Source organism: Diabrotica virgifera, chromosome 9 (assembly GCF_917563875.1).
Source record: "Diabrotica virgifera virgifera chromosome 9, PGI_DIABVI_V3a".
Taxonomy (NCBI): domain Eukaryota; kingdom Metazoa; phylum Arthropoda; class Insecta; order Coleoptera; family Chrysomelidae; genus Diabrotica; species Diabrotica virgifera.
Genome location: NC_065451.1, coordinates 182,530,544 through 182,552,047, shown reverse-complemented (window position 1 = coordinate 182,552,047; position 21,504 = coordinate 182,530,544). Strand labels below are relative to the sequence as shown.

Genomic DNA, 21,504 nt, shown 5'->3' with positions numbered 1-21,504 from the left:
ATGGCATAACCCAGACATCCAAAGTGAAAGTTATCCTCCATCACCAAATTGTTCTACAGGGTGGTGAATCGGAAAACGGGCCATAGGAAACTCAATGTAAAATTTTAAACTGTTGAATTCCTGCTTCCCTAATTATGTTACATCAAAAGTCATGAGAAGTTATTTGTAGAGGATTGAAATCTGTATTAAAAACAGAAGTTACAATTGTTCTACGATTTAAACACATTCCAAAATTTTGAAAAATATAATGTATTTACCGCAGTAGGTATGTGTGGGCATGTTAGGCCACACGTTACTATTTAGTTGACAGTGAGCACACTATTGACTGAAGAAAATATCTTTATTATTAATACTTTCTCCTTAACTGAGCGTACCTGATCAACTTTATTGTGTTTTAAACAATAAATGATAAAATAAATAAAGAAATTGACAGTTCAAATTGTTAATATAATAAATTCATTGTCACCGAATGCAATCTTATACACATTATTGCACTGTGTGTAGCGTAACTTTGGCGTATTTCTCTGAAAATTGTATTATATTTTTACAAAACTTTGAATAATTATTGTTCGTAGAACAATATTAACAGTTGTTTTCAATACAGATTTCAATTCTCTACAAATAGTTTCTTATGACTGTTGCTGTAAAATAATTAGGGAAGCAAGAATTTAACAGTTTAGAATTTTACATTGAGTTTCCTATGGCCCGTGTTCCAATTCACCACCCGGTATATGGTCCACATAATGTTCAGAAAAAAGTCACACCATTTTGAGCGTCGGGTTTGGGGGGGGGGGAGAGGGTAGAAATCGGTAAATTCGTAGTTTTTCGTCAATATTTATAAAACTATGCGGTTTAGCATGAACAACCTTCTATAAATGTTCTACATTAAATTTGAAATAAAAAAGGTCCTATGCATAATCCTTCTAAAATGAACGGTTCCAAAGTTACGGAGGTAGTATAGTATAATTGGTCCAAAAAAAGGCCTAACCCAGACATCCAAAGTAAAAGATTTCCTCCAACACCAAATTGTTCTATATGGTCCACATATTTTCAGTAAAAAGTTACACCATTTTGAGCGTCTGGTTTGGGGGGGAGATGGGGGAGAAGTCGGTAAATTAGTAGTTTTTTTTTACGTTTTTCGGCAATATTTCTAAAACTATGCTTTAGCGTAAACAATATTCTATACAAAAATATTCTACATAAAATTGAAAACAAAAAAGGTCCAATCCATAATTGTTATAAAATCAACGGTTCCAGAGTTACGGAGGGTGAAAAGTGGATGTTTTCGATACTTCTGATATTTTTTGGGCAATTGATGATGATTTTGGGTGGTGAGGTTGACGGTGGTGAGGAGACTTCAAGGGCTTATTACTAACATACTATCGGCCACTGAAATAGCAAACTTTATTAACAAAACACAATCCTGTTAAAAAAAATTTATTTAATCAGTAATAATATTATAAATTGTCCAAAAAATAAAAAAATTATCGAAAACCTCCACTTTTCACCCTCCGTAACTCTAGAATCGTTGATTTTGTAACAATTACGTATAGGACCTTTATTGTTTTAAATTTTATGTAGAACATTTTTCTATAGAACATTGTTTACACGAAAGCATAGTTTTAGAAATATTGACGAAAAACGTAGAAAAACTACTAATTTACCAACTTTTCCCCCATCTTCCTTTCAAACCGGACGCTCAAAATGGTGTAACTTTTTGCTGAACAATATGTGGACCATATAGAACAATTTGGTGTTGGTGGAAAACTTTTACTTTGGATGTTTGGGTTAGACCTTTTTTTGGACCAATTATACTATACTACCTCCGTAACTTTGGAACCGTTCATTTTAGAAGGATTATGCATAGAGCCTTTTTTATTTCAAATTTAATGTAGAACATTTTTGTATAGAAGATTGTTCATGCTAAACCGCATAGTTTAAGAAATATTGATAAAAACGTAAAAAACTACGAATTTATAGATTTCACCCCCCTCACCGCCCCAAACCCGACGCTCAAAATGGTGTGACTTTTTTCTGAACATTATGTGGACCATATAGAACAACTTGGTGTTGGAGGATAGCTTTCACTTTGGATGTCTGAGTTTGGGTCTAGTTATACCATACTATTAAGTAATTTTTATACGGAGTTAGAAAAAACAAAAATTTTGTTTCAAGTGGAAAACTCGTTAATAATAATTAAAAACTCTAGGAAAATAACTGATTTATTTATTTTCAGGTGATGGCACTTTCTTAGTAAGAGCAAGCGTCACATTCGTGGGCGAATACTGTCTTTCGTTTTGGCGAAACGGTCAAGTGAACCATTGCAGAATTCGTTCGAAACAAGACAAACAAATCAAAAAGTACTACCTCATAGAAGCGAAATTTTTCGACAGTTTATACAGTCTCATCACCCACTACCGAACAACACCTCTAGTCACAGCTGATTTTTCGATAACTCTACAAGAACCAGTACCACAACCGAATCTGCACGAGAACGAAGAGTGGTACCACAAGAATACGGGAAAGAATCAAGCGGAAGAAATTTTGAAGAGGAATAAAACTGAAGGAGCTTTTCTAGTCAGGCCCAGTGAGAATGATACTAATTGTTATACTATTAGTTTTAGGTAAGACAATATATTTAAACATCTTAAATACTTACATATCGTCGGCCTTAGAGTGTAAACCTGCCAAATCCACTTTTTGACGTTATGACATTTTTGATACCATTCAAAAGTGTAAAAAAAATACACAATCGAGAAAACCAGCCACAGTCAGTTTTCTTTTTAAAATGGGTAAAAATGCGTGATGCATAAAACTGTCAAATTCAGAACGACAAAAGTTTTCTGCTAACTCCGTGTAAGCCGCCATTTCGTACCGAGATTTCGAGGCCAGCAAATGTGAGCTTACAAATAATTGGTATTTTCTATGATAATAGTGTAATTAAAGGTTGAAAGTTAAAGGACTAAAAGGTATGTGTTTATATTGTTGAGATAGGCAGAATATTTTTCAAAGAATTTTGACAATGAGCTGGCCAAAAATATTTGTTGATAATCTTGGGACATCTTTGCCTGTTAAGAGACCAAGGGGAAGAAAAACTAATGAGGAATCGAAAAGAGCACAATCTTGAGTGACACAGATTTTTAGATAGATCAAAGATAGATGCAGACCAAATAAAAATAATAGCTGAAATATTTAATGACATATACAAGGCAGGAAAAATACCAACAGAGTGGCTCAAATCCGAGTTCGTACCGTTGTGAAGTTTGTGAAGACTATAGGACCATAAGCATAATGAGGCATCTGCTCAAGCTGTTTTTAAAAGTCATCCACAATAAAATTTACCGAAAATGCGAAGAACAAATTGCGCCGAATCAGTTTGGATTTGTGAACGCTGTTGGTGCGAGGGAGACTATATGTAGCGTGCAGTTGTTGTTTCAGAAATGTAGAGATGTCAGCTGTGATGTTTTTGCATGCCTGATTGAGTACAAGAAGGCTTTCGATAGAGTCAGGCATGAACAAATGACGGAAGTACCGAAGAGGACAGGGATTGACGGAAGAGACCTGAAAATGATAGCTAACCTGTATTGGAACCAATCAGCAGTGCTCCGAATAGATGGGGAATATACAGATCAAGTCAAAATCTTAAGGGGAGTGGGACAGGATGCATAATTTCACCGCTGATATTCAATCTGTACTCAGAGCACATTTTTGAAGAGGCTCTAAAAGATATTGATGAAGACATCTCAATAAATGGAGTCAAGCTCAGTAACCTGCGGTATGCAGATGATACAATGTTGTTTTCCAATACCATAGAAGGGCTGCAAAACTTAATGAACAAAATAACGGAAACAAGTAGAACATATGGACTAGATATAAACACCAGCAAAACCAAGCCATTGATCATCAGCAAGCAAAACATAACTGGAGCAAATCTGTATGTGAACCAAATGAGAATTGAACGTGAACGTGTCTCACAATACAACTACTTGGTAACTATGTATAATCAATGAGTCGTGGAACAATACTCAAGACATTAGATGTCGCATCGGAAAGGCAAAAAGTTATAAATTTTTTATGGCAAAAAAATATTTGATTACTAAACCCTGCGAAGTCACAAAAGTGGTGTTAAAGAAATAAATACTGAATTAAATTATCTTTCTTTTATTTCAAATTGTGCGGAATAAAAATATATGTTTAGAAATATAAAAGTATTTTCATAAAATATATTCATATTTTTTTAGGAATGTCTTAGGAACTGTTTTTTTTTGCCTTTCCTGAAAATTTACCTAATATGGAGTAAGCAAGTTTGCCCTCTAGGCCTACGTATATTATTTTTTTAATGTATTATTTTGGGATGTGATATTTAAAACTTGCGGTGAGGCTACGAGACAAAAACAACAAAAGTATAAAATTAGAACAAAAGTCTCATCTAAATTTTAAGCGTTTGAGGAAGCCTTTAGTGGGTCGAGAACCAAAGTTATGACAGTTTTAATTTTAACATTAATCTGACGTATCAAATACGTACATTCGTTGGACGTGCATATAAGTTTGGTCGGTTGTTTTTCTTCCCGGTGTAGAACCAGCCTGTTACTCTCTTATTATTTCTGTTTTGTAGGTTTTTTTTCTACTTCTTATAATTTTTGCCAATACCGCATATACTACTTCTAATAGTGCGATTCGTCTGTAAGTTTCACAGACAGTTCTATCACCTTTCTTATGAATTAGGCAGATGAATACTGTTTCATTGCTCTGGCCTTTTTTTTTATTTTCTCATAGGTATTTTTACAATAAGTCGAGCTATCTTTGCTGCAGTATATTTCTTCCTTTAATATATCTGCTGGCACTCCACTTTCTCCCGCACTTTTATTATTGTTGTGGTCTCTTATTACTGCTATTAACTTCATTTCTGTCGGTTCCTGTGTTTGTTGTTCGTAGATAATAGAGTTAGGTAGAACGCGATCTTTCTTCAAAAAAATATTAGGTTGGAGATAATGGAATCTCAAAGTTCAAAATCGGTAGACGTTAAAAAAATGCATTTTCTCGGCTTTTTCCATGGAGCAATTTTCTTCAATTTTTTTTGTTCCCAAGTAACTTGAGTAACGCATTAGTAAATGTCAAAGTTGCTTTTGTTTTGTTATAATAAATTAATTTATTGACAAGAAATTAAAACTACATATTTTTTTCAGTTGTATACTTTTTTTAGATAAACTTACCACAAGTGTACCTTTTAACGTTCATAATACAAATATTTTCATTTGAAACCTGTATAATTATTTAAACAATATTTGTTTAAAAAAATTAAAAATGTTGGTTAAAATAAATAAATAAATTTATTATAAAAAAACAAAGATGGCTCTAGTCGAGTTATTTGGGAACAAAAAAAAATATGAAGAAAATTGCTCCATGGGAAGCCGAGAAAATGCATTTTTTAACGTATACAGATTTTGAACTTTGATATTCCATTTTCTCGAACCTGATTTTTAATTGAAATTTTGGTAATTTTTGTATTTTTCACTCGTAATACCGATAGTTTTTATTATTATAATATATGTTATGAGTCTTTTAAAGATATGAAAATTTGTGTGGAGAAAGAAATAAAAAGGTGACGGTTCGAAAATTACCATCTTATTATTTATATCTTCGCCGTACATGCCGGTCAACTTTGACCGATTGTATCTCAGGAACCACTCATCGCAATTAAACGTTTTTTCTTTTAAAAGAAGCGTCTTGTCGCATTCTTTCCAATACCGTTTTCATAATTTAATTTAATATTTCCCGAGACCTTCTATTTGTTTATAAGCCAAAAAATTTTTTATAATTTTAAAATATTCCTGAGGCCGCTTAAATAGTCCAATTACAATTCTGTAAAGTACATTAGATAGGTATTGTGCCTTTTTATACAAAAATCATAGTTATTCTTATGCATCGTAATACTGTGGTTATTATAGCGACCCTAAATTTTTAATTAACATTTTATTGTTGCTAAACTGTTCATTCAGTTTCCATCGGCTTCTGGAAATATAATATATTCCAAAAGAGCTTTTATATCACCAAGTTATTTAATTATTGACAAATAATTACTAACCTAAAATTTTAGTTGAAAATTAAAGATTTTGTTGCAAAAACCTGCATTTTTCGAGGAAAATTTTCGTCGAAATAAATCGGGAAAAACATGTCTCTATGCAGAATATTTAATTACGGTGAATTTTTATTTGGGTGTTTTTGGTGTAAAGTTAAAATCTTTGGAGTTATAGAGCGGAAATTTAAAAAAACACGATTTTCAGGCGCCATTTTGTTTATAAAAAAAGTAGCACACTATCTGCGGACTTTGCATACCTATATTATTAATATATAGGATCATAAGATTTGATTCCAGCAATAAAATTGCTGGTAAATAACTTTGCCTTGTATTTTGCTAATTAATCCAGAGTATATCTAGACATTGAATATGAATCGGTAAATTGCACGACATACAATTAAGAGCGTAGGTATTCTTATTGTTAACAATCGACAACTTACAATTTGGACATTTGTTCATGTTTATTGGGATTCTGAAATTTGACCGGCCTAATATTTTTGATTGCTGGTAATGACTTCTAAAATTACGGTTCTATAAGCTACAGGTACAAGTACGACTATAGTAGACAATTAGGTATTGTTTTTATAATAATATCACTTGATACTTACACAGTCGTAAATAATTGAAAAACCACAATAAATATACGTGGGATGAACTCATTTGTTTCGAGCTTCTGTCATATGTTGTATAATCCGTATATATTTTTATTATACACGGATTATACGACAATTGACAGATAGGGCAGTCAATGAGAGCAAGAACAGGTTATTACCTCCGAATTCTATCCTACTGCATGGATTTTAATGAAATTTTAGGAATAGCCTGAAAGTATCTCCTTATTAAAAGTCTACCCTATGCCGATGTGTGCTTTTGTCTTGGGGGCGGTTCCCACCCCTTCTCGGGGGTGGAAAATTTTTTGGTTAAACAACTACGGAAGTTGCTAGAGAACCCAATTCTAAGCAAAAACTGTTCTATAATTTTTTTTTTTCGAAAACTCAATACTTTTTGAGTTATTCGTGGTTGAAAATTGGCCATTTTCATTGAAATATAACACCTTTTCAAACGGTTTTTTGCGAATACCTTAAAAACAATGCATCTAACTAAAAAAATATATAAAACATTTTTGTAGCTCATAAAAAAAAACAAAGAGATTCGTTCCTTCTTCAATCTTCTAGTTATAACACAAAAAGAGATATGGTAGGTAAAAAGAGTTTGTTTTTTTGGTGCATGCTCAAAGCAGTGTATTTAACTTGAAATAACAGAGAAACGGTCGATTTTATGTATATAATGCTACCAATACCTTTTATTGTGCTTGAAAAGTCCTTTCAAATAAGCAATATTAAATGTCGATTACATTCAAACTAAGCGAGATATGCTGCAAAAAATTGATGACTAACGAATTTTAAGAAAAAAATTGAGAAGTATATTTCCCTCGCCCACAAGAATTTAAATGCATCGTTTTCCTTCTACAATACATTACTACAGTGTCATTTTTATGTTCAAAAAGTTGAGCGGGTTTAAAATGAATGGTTTTTGAAAAAAATAAGATCAAATTATAGAGCGCATATTTAAATTTTCTTAAAAATCTTCTTTTTCTCCATGTAACTTGAAAATAATAAGAGATACTGTTATAAAAAATAAAATCAAAATGTTTATCTAGAAGTTTTATCATTTTCGAGTTACATGGAGAAAAAGGAAGATTTTTAAGAAAATTTAAAAATGCGCTCAATAATTTGATCTTATTTTTTTCAAAAACATTCATTTTAAACCCGCCCAACTTTTAGAACATAAAAAGAACACTATAGTAAAATGTATCGTAGAAGGAAAACGATGCATTTAAATTCTTGTGGATGAGGGGTTAAATATACTTCTCATTTTTTTTCTTAAAATACGTTAGTCATCAAATTGTTTACAGTTTATCTCGCATAGTTTGAATGTAATCGACATTTAATATTGCTTATTTTAAAGGTCTTTTCAAGCACAACAAAAGTTATTGGGAGCATTATACACCTAAAACTGACCGTTTCTCTGTTATTTCAAGTTAAATACACTGATTTGAGCATGCACCAAGAAAACAAGTTTTTTTCACTTACCATATCTCTTTTTGTGTCATAAAACTAGAAGATTCATAAAGGAAAGAATCTCTTTGTTATTTTATAAGCTACAAAAATGTTTTATATGGTTTTTTTAGTTAGATGCATAGTTTTTAAGGTATTCGCAAAAAACATTTGAAAAGGTGTTATGTTTCAATGAAAATGACCAATTTTCAACCAGGAATAACTCAAAAAGTATTGAGTTTTCTAAAAAAAATTATAGAACAGTTTTTGCTTAGTATTAGGTTAAGTGTTTTCTATGGGAAATAAGCCACAATTTTACTAAAAAATGAATTTATTAACGTTTCGAACAAATTTTATATTTTAGTATTACTTATTGTATATCTATGTATTATTAATATTATTTATAATTTAAACATATTAAAGTCAGAATTTGGTATTAGTTTTTTAAAGTTAAATTAAATGTAAGACCAAATACTTACGATGTCGGGATAGTATCACGAGGTTTTTTCCTGGTTTTTCGCTCGTGATTTACTATAGAATCTCTAACGCGAGAATTTTACTATCATCGTTGCATTTGGTTGTCTTTTTAAAGACAGATCACATGCTATGATTTTTTTGCGACGGATATTCTTGAGTTGGGATTGATTTCATGTAATCGAACGAACTATCTTTTAGTAAAGTCGTCCCAGGAACGCAACTCATAAATATTGGCGATATCATTTTAAAGTTTTCTACTTTAAAATGTATAATATACGTCTGAATTGCCAATATAAATGAGTCAGATTAAATAAATTATTAGAAAAATTTTTTTACTTAGCAACAACATTTTTGTTTATTTTAATAGTATTTTGTATTTTGACAACGAAACCCGATTTGGGCTTCGAAACGTTAATAAATTCATTTTTTAGTAAAATTGTGGCTTATTTCCCATAGAAAACACTTAATTATAAAAATGCCACAAGGAAATAGCTTCAGAATAGTATTATGTTCTCTAGCAACTTCCGTAGTTATTTAAGCAAAAAATTTTCCACCCCCGAGAAGGGGTGGGAACCGCCCCCAATACAAAAGCACACATCGGCATAGGGTAGACTTTGTTTCTTGGGCCATTCCCTACTTACTGTGAAAATATCACGTAAATCGATATAGTAGGATAGAATTCGGAGCCACATACCCTCATTGACTGCCCTAAGAAACTCGAAACAAATGACAATCGATGAAAAGCCCTATAAGCGTTTGTTATCACATATTACTTTTTCAGCGCTCTGCTTGTCTTCAAAAAACAATTTGACTGTAAACATATCCTTTTTCTTTCAGAGCTGATAAGAAGATTAAACACTGTAGAATAAAACTCGAAGGACGATTGTATACGATTGGAAACGTCGAATTCGAAAGTCTGGTATCTTTAATAAACTATTACCAGAACCATCCATTGTACAGGAAAGTCAAACTCAGTGAAGCGATCAATGAGGATATGGTTAGAAGAATGACAACGGTGAGTTTCAATTTTTTATTTTATTTTAGTTACATGAAGAATAATTGCACAAACCGACCATTGAGCTTCTTAAATTTAGTGTTAACGATCATTCTTAACCACGAGTAAGTGCTATAATTATGTAATCAAATTTCGTACTCTATTCCAATAAGCTAAGCGTGGTAATGTAAATTTAAAACATATCGCCCATGGAAAAATGTAAATGCCTGTCTAGAGACCCATTTTCATCACAGTCTATCTGTGAAAAAAATGTCAATTTTACGTAAAAATCTTATAATACAATTTTTTTGAAGGTTCTAAAGGCACGTATCCATTAATTTGATGCTCCGTGTAACTGCTCCAATGGATACGGCAACGTATCCACTATGAGGAGTAGTCGCACGGAGCACGGAGCACCAACGTAATAGACGGAGAGGCAGCGCCGAAAAATCTCTCTGAATTTACTAAAGCTAGTTTTTTCACAGTTGATTACCGTGTTTGTGAAGATAAACATACTGCGGTCGGTCAAGCGAAACATAGAACAGGTAGTACTGACAGCTTGTCAAAGTTGCTTACCTGCGGAGGTAATTAAATCCAAAATGTATAAACATTTTCAATTTCTTTGCCTGGGGAAATCGGAGAGGAGGATAATATGGGACTACTGATGAGGAGGTAAAACCTCCGAAACTGGCATAGACTCTTCCTGCACTCTCCGATTTAACCAGAGTATTATGCAGCTGCTGCATTTTCGTGTTGCAAAGAAATTGAAAATGTTTATACATTTTAATTCACTTACTCTTTTGTTGAGTACTTAGGAATCTTTCTTGTTGGAACTTTTACCACGCTGAGCAGATGGGTTGTGAATTATTTAAAATTCTCTCATCTTAATTTCCTCATTAAGATCATTATTTATACAGGGTGTCAAAAAAAAATTTTGAATTATTAATTAAACAATTAATTTAATTAAAAAAAAAATTTTGGACACCCTGTATAAACAATCATGTTAATGTTTATATTACTGAATAGGGAATTGAATAACCTTTCAAATGAGCTAGCACACGACCCCTATTCTCATTTCAAAAAATAGTCGATTACGTCACCACGTCCAGATGGATGACGACACTAGTACGATATATATGTTAAGAAATCATAATTAAAAAATCGAATTACTTTTGTATTTTACGTTTTTTTCCAATTCTGTAAATAAAGCAGTTTAGAGGGGGCAAAATATAGTGAATAACCCTGTACATTCATTGGGGCCGACCGACCGGCTCTGTCCTGTCATACAGCTGACCGACTATAATAACTTTTATTTATATTCAATATAGAATGTGTGTACTGATTTTCAGCCTTAGTAAATTGATTTAATTACCTCCGCAGGTAAGCAACTTTGACAAGCTGTCAGTACCGCCTATTCTACGTTTCGCTTGACCGACCGCAGTATGTTTCTCTACACAATCACGGTAATCAACTGTGAAAAAACTAGCTTTAGTAAATTCAGAGAGATTTTTCGGCGCTGCCTCTCCGTCTATAATGTAAATTTAAAACATATCGCCCATGGAAAAATGTAAATGCCTGTCTAAAGACCCATTTTCATCACAGTCTATCTGTGAAAGAAATAGCCTATTTCACGTAAAAATCTTATAATACAATTTTTTTGAAGGTTCTAAAGGCACGTATCCATTAATTTGATGCTCCGTGCTCCGTGTAACTGCTCCAATGGATACGGCAACGTATCCACTATGAGGAGTAGTCGCACGGAGCACCAACATAATAGACGGAGAGGCAGCGCCGAAAAATCTCTCTGAATTTACTAAAGCTAGTTTTTCAGATTACCGTGATTGTGTAGAGAAACATACTGCGGTCGGTCTAGCGAAACATAGAACAGGTAGTACTGACAGCTTGTCAAAGTTGCTTACCTGTGGAGGCAATTAAATCCAAAATGTATAAACATTTTCAGTTTCTTTAGGAGGACGATATGCAACACGGTGGTATGGGAACGATATTTATTGTCGTTTTCTGTGCTACTTCGATTGATGACTTACTTTGTTTTTCGGTAGATGGCTCTAGTACATTCGTGACATTTCGTTCTTTGCGATTCGGAAGGACCCAAAGTATGATGCCTGGGGAAATCGGAGAGAGGAGGATAATATGGGACTACTGATGAGGAGGTAAAAACCTCCGAAACTATTAGAGACTCTTCCTGCACTCTCCGATTTAACCAGAGTATTATGCAACTGCTGCATTTTCGTGTTGCAAAGAAATTGAGCTAAACAGTATGATTCGAAGAAAAATAAGATCAGCTAAATCAGAGTGGCATAAACAACAATGTAAAGAAATTGAGAACTACGAGCGTATCTATGACGCATTCAATATGCACAAAAAACTGAAAGAAGTTGCAGGACTGAATAAAAAATGTAATCCTCCACTAATCGAAGATAAAAACGGAAAAATTATAATCGATATCGAAGGTCAACTAATACGATGGACAGAATATATAAAGGAATTATTCGATGATGAAAGAAGCGAACTAGAAACGCTAAATGACATAAGCGGTCCTCCAATAACTAAGGAAGAAGTGCAATACTCTAAAGAACGCAAAAAACGGGAAGGCGATCGGACCAGATGGGATTTACGTAGAAACACTAAAGCTTTTAGGTGTCGAGGGCATTAAGATACTTACGAAATTGTTCAACTTAATCTATGAAAGCGGAAAAATTCCTAAAGATTGGCTTAAATCGTCATTTGTTGTACTACCAAAAAAACACAGAGCCACAAAATGCAGCGACTATCGCACCATCAGCCTAATGAGTCATGTATTGAAAACGTTTCTTAGAATCATTCATCAAAGAACATATAGAAAAATTGAGGAAAGAATCTCAAGTACTCAATTCGGTTTTCGCTGTGGCCTTGGAACGCGTGATGCACTATTCGCAACCCAAGTTTTAATTCAAAGATGCAGAGATGTAAATCATGACGTTTTCATGTGCGCGATTGATTTTGAAAAGGCCTTTGATAAAGTTCGCCATGAAAAAATGCTACATGTTCTCAAAACTACCGGTCTGGACGGTAGGGACATTAGAATAATCGCAAATTTGTATTGGGGCCAGGCTGCATGTATTAGGGTTGCGAATCAGTGATCTGAAGAAGTAAAAATCAAGCGCGGAGTTCGACAAGGCTGTATATTGTCACCAATGTTGTTTAATCTTTACGCTGAAACAATCTTAAATGAAGTCTTGGAAAACGCAAAAGAGGGAATACTCATTAATGGTATGCTTATGAACAATATCAGATACGCAGATGACACCTTTTTGCTGACTGGATCAATTGAACATCTTCAAGCGTTATTGAATCGAATGGTGGCATTCTGCGCGATATATGGACTCAAACTCAACGCAAGAAAAACAAAGTTTATGGTTATTAGTAAACAGGCAGCCGTAAATAATAATAACTATAACGTAACAATCGGTAATGACTCAATTGAACGAGTAAGTAATCTTGTATATCTGGGTACTCATATTAATGAAAGCTGGAACCCTAGTACAGAAATAAAAAGTAGAATTGCCAAAGCAAGAACAAGTTTTATGAAATTTAAGAAAATCCTGTGCAGTCATGATCTAAATTTGGAACTTCGCATAAGAATGGTCCGATGTTATATATTCCCAGTACTACTTTACGGGGTTGAAGCATGGACACTGACAGAATCGCTTTTAAAAAAACCTAGAAGCATTTGAAATGTGGGTCTACCGCCGTATTCTGAAGATCAGTTGGGTAGAAAGAGTCACAAACGAAGGGGTTGGCAACGTTTGAATAAAAGTTGCGAAGTAGTGAACACGGTTAAAAGGCGCAAATTGGAATATTTTGGTCATATAATGCGTCACCCAGAAAAATATGACATACTTCACCTTGTCATGCAAGGTAAAATAATGGGAAAAAGAAGTGTGGGCCGCCGTACAACTTCTTGGCTTAAAAACCTACGCCAATGGTTTGGGAAAACTAGCACTGAACTATTTCGTGCGGCTGTAAATAAGACAATGATTGTTAATATGCTGCGCAACATGAGAGCCAACGATCGACAAGCGGTCTCGGCACCTTAAGAAGAAGAAGAAAGAAATTGAAAATGTTTATACATTTTAATTCATTTACTCTTTTGTTGAGTACTAAGGAATCTTTCTTGTTAGAACTTTTACCACGTTGAGCAGATGGGTTGTGAATTATTTAAAATTCTCTCATCTTAATTTCCTCGGCATCCTGTATGATTTATAATTTTTGAAAATCTCGGGAGGTTGTAACCAAAGAAAGTATTCCACCTGTTGTCAATCTGGTGGTATGGGAACGCTTTTATTGTCGTTTTCTGTGCTACTTCGATTGATGACTTACTTTGTTTTTAATTAAATCCATTTACTAAGGCTGAAAATCAGTACACACATTCTAAATTGAATATAAATAAAAGTTATTATAGTCGGTCAGCTGTATGACGGGACAGAGCCGGTCGGTCGGCCCCAATGAATGTACAGGGTTATTCACTATATTTTTTGACCCCCTTGTAAACTGCTTTATTTACAGAATTAGAAAAAAATGTAAAATACAAAAGTTATTCGATTTTTTAACTATGATTTTTTGACATATATATATCGTACTAGTGACGTCATCCATCTGGGTGTGATGACGTAATCGTCTATTTTTTTAAATGTGAATAGGTTAGCTCATTTTAAAGGTTATTCAATTCTCTATGCAGTAATATAAACATTAAGATCATTATTTATACAGGGTGTCAAAAAAAATTTTTGAATTATTAATTAAACAATTAATTTAATTAAGAAACATTTTTTGGGCGCCCTGTATAAATAATCATATTAATGTTTATATTACTGAATAGGGAATTGAATAAACTTTCAAATGACCTAGCACACGACCCCTATCCTCATTTAAAAAAATAGTCGATTACGTCATCACTCCCAAATGGATGACGTCACTAGTACGATATATATGTCAAAAAATCATAATTAAAAAATCGAATAACTTTTGTATTTTACATTTTTTCTAATTTTGTAAATAAAGCAGTTTACAAGGGGGTCAAAATATAGTGAATAACCCTGTACATTCATTGGGGCCGACCGACCGGCTCTGTCCCGTCATACAGCTGACCGACTATAATAACTTTTATTTATATTCAATTTAGAATGTGTGTACTGATTTTCAGCCTTAGTAAATAGATTTAATTACCTCCGCAGGTAAGCAACTTTGACAAGCTGCCAGTACCACCTATTCTACGTTTCGCTTGACCGACCGCAGTATGTTTCTCTACACAATCACAGTAATCAACTGTGAAATAACTAGCTTTAGTAAATTCAGAGAAATTTTTCAGCGCTGTCTCTTGGACTATAATGGATACGTGCCTTGACGGCATACATGCTGATTTTACTTTTTTTTTAACAATCATAAAAAGTTTAAAAACCATTTTTTGCCTATAAATCGGTTCTTATACATTTTAAAGAAAAATGGTTCAAATAAAAATTGTAGATTTTAAAAAGGTTGTTTAATTTGAGGGTGTCTAAATTAAAATACATAAACTATTGACAAGTTAATTGCAAACAACCCTTATTTTTGTAGAAATTTATAGATGTTACAAACTTTATTTTTTGAAATAATGACATGATGTTTGAAATTATGGTACTAAAATTAATGAGTTCTAAAGTATGCTTAATGTCAGCTAGATAGACCAAATAGTTTGTAAGTTGTTCCACTTGTTTATATGTACACAAAAGCAATTATTTAAACAACTGTACTTGCCCAAACAATGACTCTAATAGGTATTTATCAGATCGCTTTTCAACATTTTAGTAAAGTTATTATTAAAAAGCTGTTTGAAAATGGGCTGACTTATAGCTTATAAACATTTATAATGACTTTGATATTTTTTATCTCACGCGATTGTAAGTAGGCTCACTAAAAAGATGGTGAGAAAACACAATCTTTAACAAAAACCTTCTATAATCAATAGGAACCAAGTTAGCATATTTTTTCTTAAAACCATATTTCCATTGTTTATTAACATTAAGAGTTGAAAATTATATCTCGTCTTCTAGTGCTCGAAGCTGAACTATTTTAAGTGAGATATCTCGAGAAAATAATTGGAACTGGTCTAAAAGAAATTCACTTATAATCTGTTTAATTGTCATCTCTTAATATAAACAATGGAAATATGATTTTAAGAAAAAAGAATGAGTTGTGCTTTTTCACCATCTTTTCAGTGAGACTACTACAAGCGCGTAACATAAAAAATATCAAAGTTAATATAAATATAAATTTTTATAATATTTATAAGCTAAGAAGTCAGCCATTTTTCAAACGGTTTTTTTAGTAACACGTTTGATCAAATCTTGAAATTTTTTAATATATTTTAAAATTGAAGCCTCAAAGAATCCATTACGATCTTGTGAATACCTCTAGAGTCACTGTTTGGGCAAATATAGTTGTTTAAATAATCGATCCAGCTGAGATCTGGGATTCATCAATAACTCATTAATTGCCATAGTTTCAAGTAGTAATACCACATGTCATTATTCAAAAAACAAAGTTATTAACATTTATAGTGCATTTATACTGCAAAATAAGGGTCTTCTGTAATTATCCCTTTTTATAAACAACAAATGATTTTTTCACTTTTTATGTTTGTTTAAAAAGGCAAAATCGTCTTCCATACGTCTTTTTTTAGAACCTTCAAAAACGGGTATAAAATTTTTATGTGAAATCGATTATTTTTTCACAGATTAGACTGGAGTAATTGATTTGATTAAATTTTTTATAATTAGTAACAAAAACATATATTCGATAAAAGAAACAAATTCATAACCAAATTGAATAGTTAATAGTTATCTCATTTTATATATCATTGTTTACAACACCTACGTTGTTTATTGGAACAAAGCATAGATATATGTTAAATATTTCAAGCGTTCAGACTTCCAAATCAATATACAGACCATATATCTTATCTCATTTAAAAGTACCACATTTGGGTGGGAAGTATATAGTAGCAGTTTTTTATATAAATTGCTTCCAAATTTCACTATAAAACTTTCTTAAATAATATAGCTATTAAAAAATTCAAGATATTCAGTATTTTTCCTTTTTTGATCATATATCTCAGCATCTATTCATTGTAGAACAATTTTCAACAAGAATAAAAGTTTTTCAGTTAAAGTTTACATAAAGTACATGTGGTTGCAAATCTTAAAATATATAGTTAATGAAAAATTACTAAAAATCACAAAAATATATTTAAAAAAAGATTTGTTTGTGATTTTATGTTGGTAATCTGAACGCTTAAATTGCTATACAAATACATAATAATAATATAAAAATGTTACAGATATAAACTATTGAATAAAATAAATATAATATTAACATCTAAAAGTTTTATACAATAGTAGATCACTTTGATCTTTTCAATTTTAGGCTTTAGTAATTAAATTACCCGTAATAAATATGATATTATTTTCTACAAACATGTGAAAAAGGTACAAAAATACATATAACATTAAGGGCGTAGGCACAAATTTTCGGCCCCAGTGCTTTTTAAATGCACTCATTTTTTTCGTATCCTGAGAAAACTAATTGATATTTTTGAAAAATTTTAACGCAGAATGAAAGATTACATTATTACCGAGGGCTGAAAGTCCTTTAGAATAAACAAAAAGTTTCTTTTGAATGAGATGTTTGAAATTAAAAATCACACTAAATTTTCTCTTTTACTCCTGTAACTTATTAAAATAAACATTATAGAAGTTTTCAGGAACTTTCGTCCCTCGGTAATAACGTAATCTGTCATTATGCTTTTAAATTTTTCAAAAGTACTTAATAGTTTTCTCAGGATTTGAAAAAAATGAATGCATTTAAAAATCATTGGAGCCGAAATTTTGCGCCTATCCCCTTAAATAAAATATTAAATATCAGAGGCTTCCACTTGTTAATATGGGAAGTTCTGGTTCCGGTTATAAAACTTACTTAAAAAGGCTACTCAAAGCATACACTCCTTAATACTTTAACATTTTCCAGTCACAAATAATCCAATAAAATAAGAATTTGCGGTCAAAAAAGAATAATTTATTAAACAATTCACAAATAATTCAATAACATAAGAACTTTTTAGAATTCCTATGTTATTGAATTATTTTTTTTTATTAAAAAATTATTTCGTAAACCGGCGACTTTGAGGAAAAATCCCGAAACAGGTCGATTTTTATTTTTAAATTACGATTTTTTGGCATATATATCATACTAGTGACGTCATCTATCTGGTCGTGGTGACGTAATGGATGATTTTTTTAAATGAGAACAGGGGTCATGTGATAGCTTATTTGAAAGGGTATTTAATTCTCTATTCACTAATATAAACATTAACATAATTGTTCATACAGGGTGTCTAAAAAAAGATTTTTAGTTAAATTAGTTGACACAAAAAGATGAATGTATGCAATTAATTTAATTCTAAATATATTTTATTGCTGTCAAAAAACAGAATAAAATAAATATTCAAACTGACAAGAAGCAGGTGGGTGGCAGCTTTAACATTGAATTTAAGTGAAAAACAATATTTATTTGTCAAATAAACATTTTTTTCCTGTTTTTTGACAACAGTAAAACGTATTTTGAATTAAATAAATTACATACCTACATTCTTCTTGTTGTCTCAATTAATTTAATTTAAAAAAATTTTTTGAACACCCTCTATAAATAATTATGTTAATGTTTACACTATTGAATAGAGAATTGAATACCCTTTCAGATGAGCTATCACACGACCCCTATTCTCATTTAAAAAAATTATACGTAATGATAACGTCACTAGTATGATATATATTGAAGCGTTTTACATGTCTGCTCATATGGGAACAAGGAAAGACTATCTATAGAGATACTGGGGGGTAAGAATGGGGCTAAAGAAGAAGAAGCAGACACATAAAGCCTCGTTGCGGGACGGCAGCTCATTTGTTGTGCGGAAGCTAGGTCGTAGATTCGTTAGGGAGGGTGAAGGGGTGTTAAGATGACTACACTACCATAACTAAATACATAAGGGTACTTACTCTGACTAGAGGATCTTTCTACTATTTAACAAAAAGGGACGCCGTTTGAAATAAATCCTCTATTTCACCTATGGGTACTTACTGGATACTTTCTTACTTACGGGTACCAATCGGGGGGACAATCATCATTGATTCCTCTTTGGGGTTACATTGGGACAACATCTTTCCTTATTATTGGCTTCTATGCCATATTCTTTCTTTTCTCCTGAACTAAAACTTTCATACAGTTGCATTAGTTTTCTGTTAAAATTTTTCCAAAGGCTACAGAAATGAGATGATAGATACACTTTCACAAACATTTATTTAAAACTTTACGGTGGTTTTTTTTTAAACAAACAAAAAAACTTTTAACAGGAAATGATTTTACAGGACAAAATATCTACAAATCTTTTACATTACAAAAAAAATCTTCAATTTAACATAACAAAAGAATGACAAAAGAACTTGTTGGACAGTGTATGTCAAAACAAAATTTTGACGCAGCTGTCAAAGGTCAAAGTCACTGTCATTTTAATTTACAAGTTGCATCATGAAAGCACAAACAACTATTATTTTTCATACCAACAAAAATATTTATCCATTTGGGATCCTTGCAAAATTTAAAAAAATATATCATACCATATTTAAACAAAATCCTTTATCACACGTCACAAACTACACGGAAAGGGGGTTCATCTACAAACAAGCAGGGTCATCGACCTGAGGTGGGCTTCATGGCTTCCTTTTTATTTCGGGGCAATCAACTGGATAAACATCACGGGACTGGAACTCAAAATGTCTACATCAGGACATCAATCGGGACTCGGAAGACTTCATTTAAACAGGAACTTGGACAAGATACAGGGACTTCATACCACGCCGGCGTATAGTACTGCGTCACAACTCAAACACAGTGTAAGAGCACCCAACTTCACTACGGGGTAAAAAAAAAACATCGTGCCCTCACACTAGATCTTCCAGAACGACATACTATACCCTTTACCGGCGGGTAACAAAAGGCACCACGCCCTTTTGGGGTGAGTCGGCAAGCGATCTTCACGCTTGAAGAAATCAAACCGGACTGATCTGCGCTTCGGTCTGAAGCCACAGATCGGGGAAAATACGACGGAAGTACCGAGCGATTTTGATCCTTAGGGATGCTTAGTTGACAAGAACTCAACTTTCAGTTCAAGATTTGTTCTAGAAAGTTCATCTACGCATTAGAACTGTACTTTTGTCAACACTTCTTACAAATTCTGTTTTTGCGTCTCAAATAAACAGGAATCTTGTAACACATTGAAATGTTGCTGCAATACTTCATGGCTGTATACAGGGTCGGCTTGGGATCTTATAATGATATTGAACTTCACAAAATAAATTAAAAAAATAGACATTCTTTTTGGGAATTGGGATATTAAATTAATGTTGGAGTTTTTTCAAACGTTACAAAGCCTCCGCGCAAAAGAGAAACCTGGATAAGATTATCCAGTTTTCGATAACAAACAGAAAAAAATCCAACATGGACATCTTAGGTGTGACAGGACAACAATATCAAAATATTTAGATAATGGCTAGTGGGGATTAAACAAAACAAAAAAGTCGTTAGGGATTGGGCTAGCGTGCCATCAATCGCCAGACTCTTTAAAGTCGAGTAGACTTAAATGTTTCTTGACTCTACAAAGAACTGTAGGTGACAAGAGTTTCTGTGCCTTGGGAAAGAAACTAAACTTGTGCCCTGTGTGGACCTCGCTGACATCCACAGCAGTAACACAAGTGACATACCAGGGCAGACACAGCCTTGTCACCTCGTTGCCTAACCGCGAGCGGTTCACAAAAACTAAAAAGTTGATGTTTGACAGATAAACATCTGCCCAAACTCTGCTAACACCTAGCGAGTTTCACGGGACATTTCGGCAACGGTTCTGCAAAACGAGGATTTAGACAATCCAGTCTAAACACCTCAGTGAGACAAAATCTCACCAACAACTTACTTCAACAACTCATTCAAACAAGACAGGGCTAGACAAAGGGGTATATGACAACAACAAGGGCTAAAATCAAAACAAGACTAACAAGGGGGAGGGGGTATGTGTGACAACAACAAAAGACCAAAAAGACTAGTATACTGGGTTCAAACAGGATATCAAACTTTTTAAACAAGACTAAGGGAAATGAACGCAACATATGATATAGAGAACACTACATCATTACGTTTTCAATCAACAGTCCAATCCAGGACATAAGAACCTTTCATGAACGTTCACTAGACAACTCTCTCATTTTCAAATCACAAGCTGGGGAAAGACTTCATTTTCAAAACAGGGCTACACTTCACTTTTCGAAACAGGGGATAGACTTCATTTTTCAAGACAGGGGGGTTGGGCTTTACTTTTCAAAACTGGGGATAGACTTACTTTTCAAAACTGGGGGCATTTCATTTCTCAAGACTGGGGGTGGACTTTATTTTTCAAAACGGGGGGCTACTTTTTCAAAACAGGGGGTGAAAGCAACACGCAAGGGGAAGACCAAAGGGACATTGGAAAGTATGACAGTTCTGACGAACAACCGCTTCCATTTATCGACCGAAAGCAAGCTTCACCTGTACTCAACGCGGCCAGATCCTAACCTCACCAGCCTTGTCACAGCTTCTGCTCTTGGCCTACTTTCAATCAACAAAGAGAAGAGAGGTCAACTAACTATTCGCCAAAAAAAATCAAACTCCAGCACGGACACGGGCTAACAGACAACACGGGCTAATAGACAACACGGGCTAATAGACAACACGGGCTAATAGACAACACGGGCTAATAGACAACACAGGCTAATAAA

The 21,504-nt window shown here is 33.1% G+C and overlaps 1 protein-coding gene across 2 annotated transcripts in view; it reads left to right on the top strand.

Annotated features, from left to right (window-relative positions):
* LOC126891888 (1-phosphatidylinositol 4,5-bisphosphate phosphodiesterase gamma-1) overlaps nt 1-21,504 on the top strand; it is a 212,360-nt gene that overhangs the window by 43,970 nt on the left and 146,886 nt on the right. For both annotated transcript variants that reach the window (XM_050661227.1, XM_050661228.1), the window contains exons 8-9: nt 2,237-2,624; nt 9,451-9,628. In XM_050661227.1, the coding sequence (XP_050517184.1) occupies nt 2,237-2,624; nt 9,451-9,628 (566 nt within the window). The remainder of the gene's footprint in view (nt 1-2,236; nt 2,625-9,450; nt 9,629-21,504) is intronic.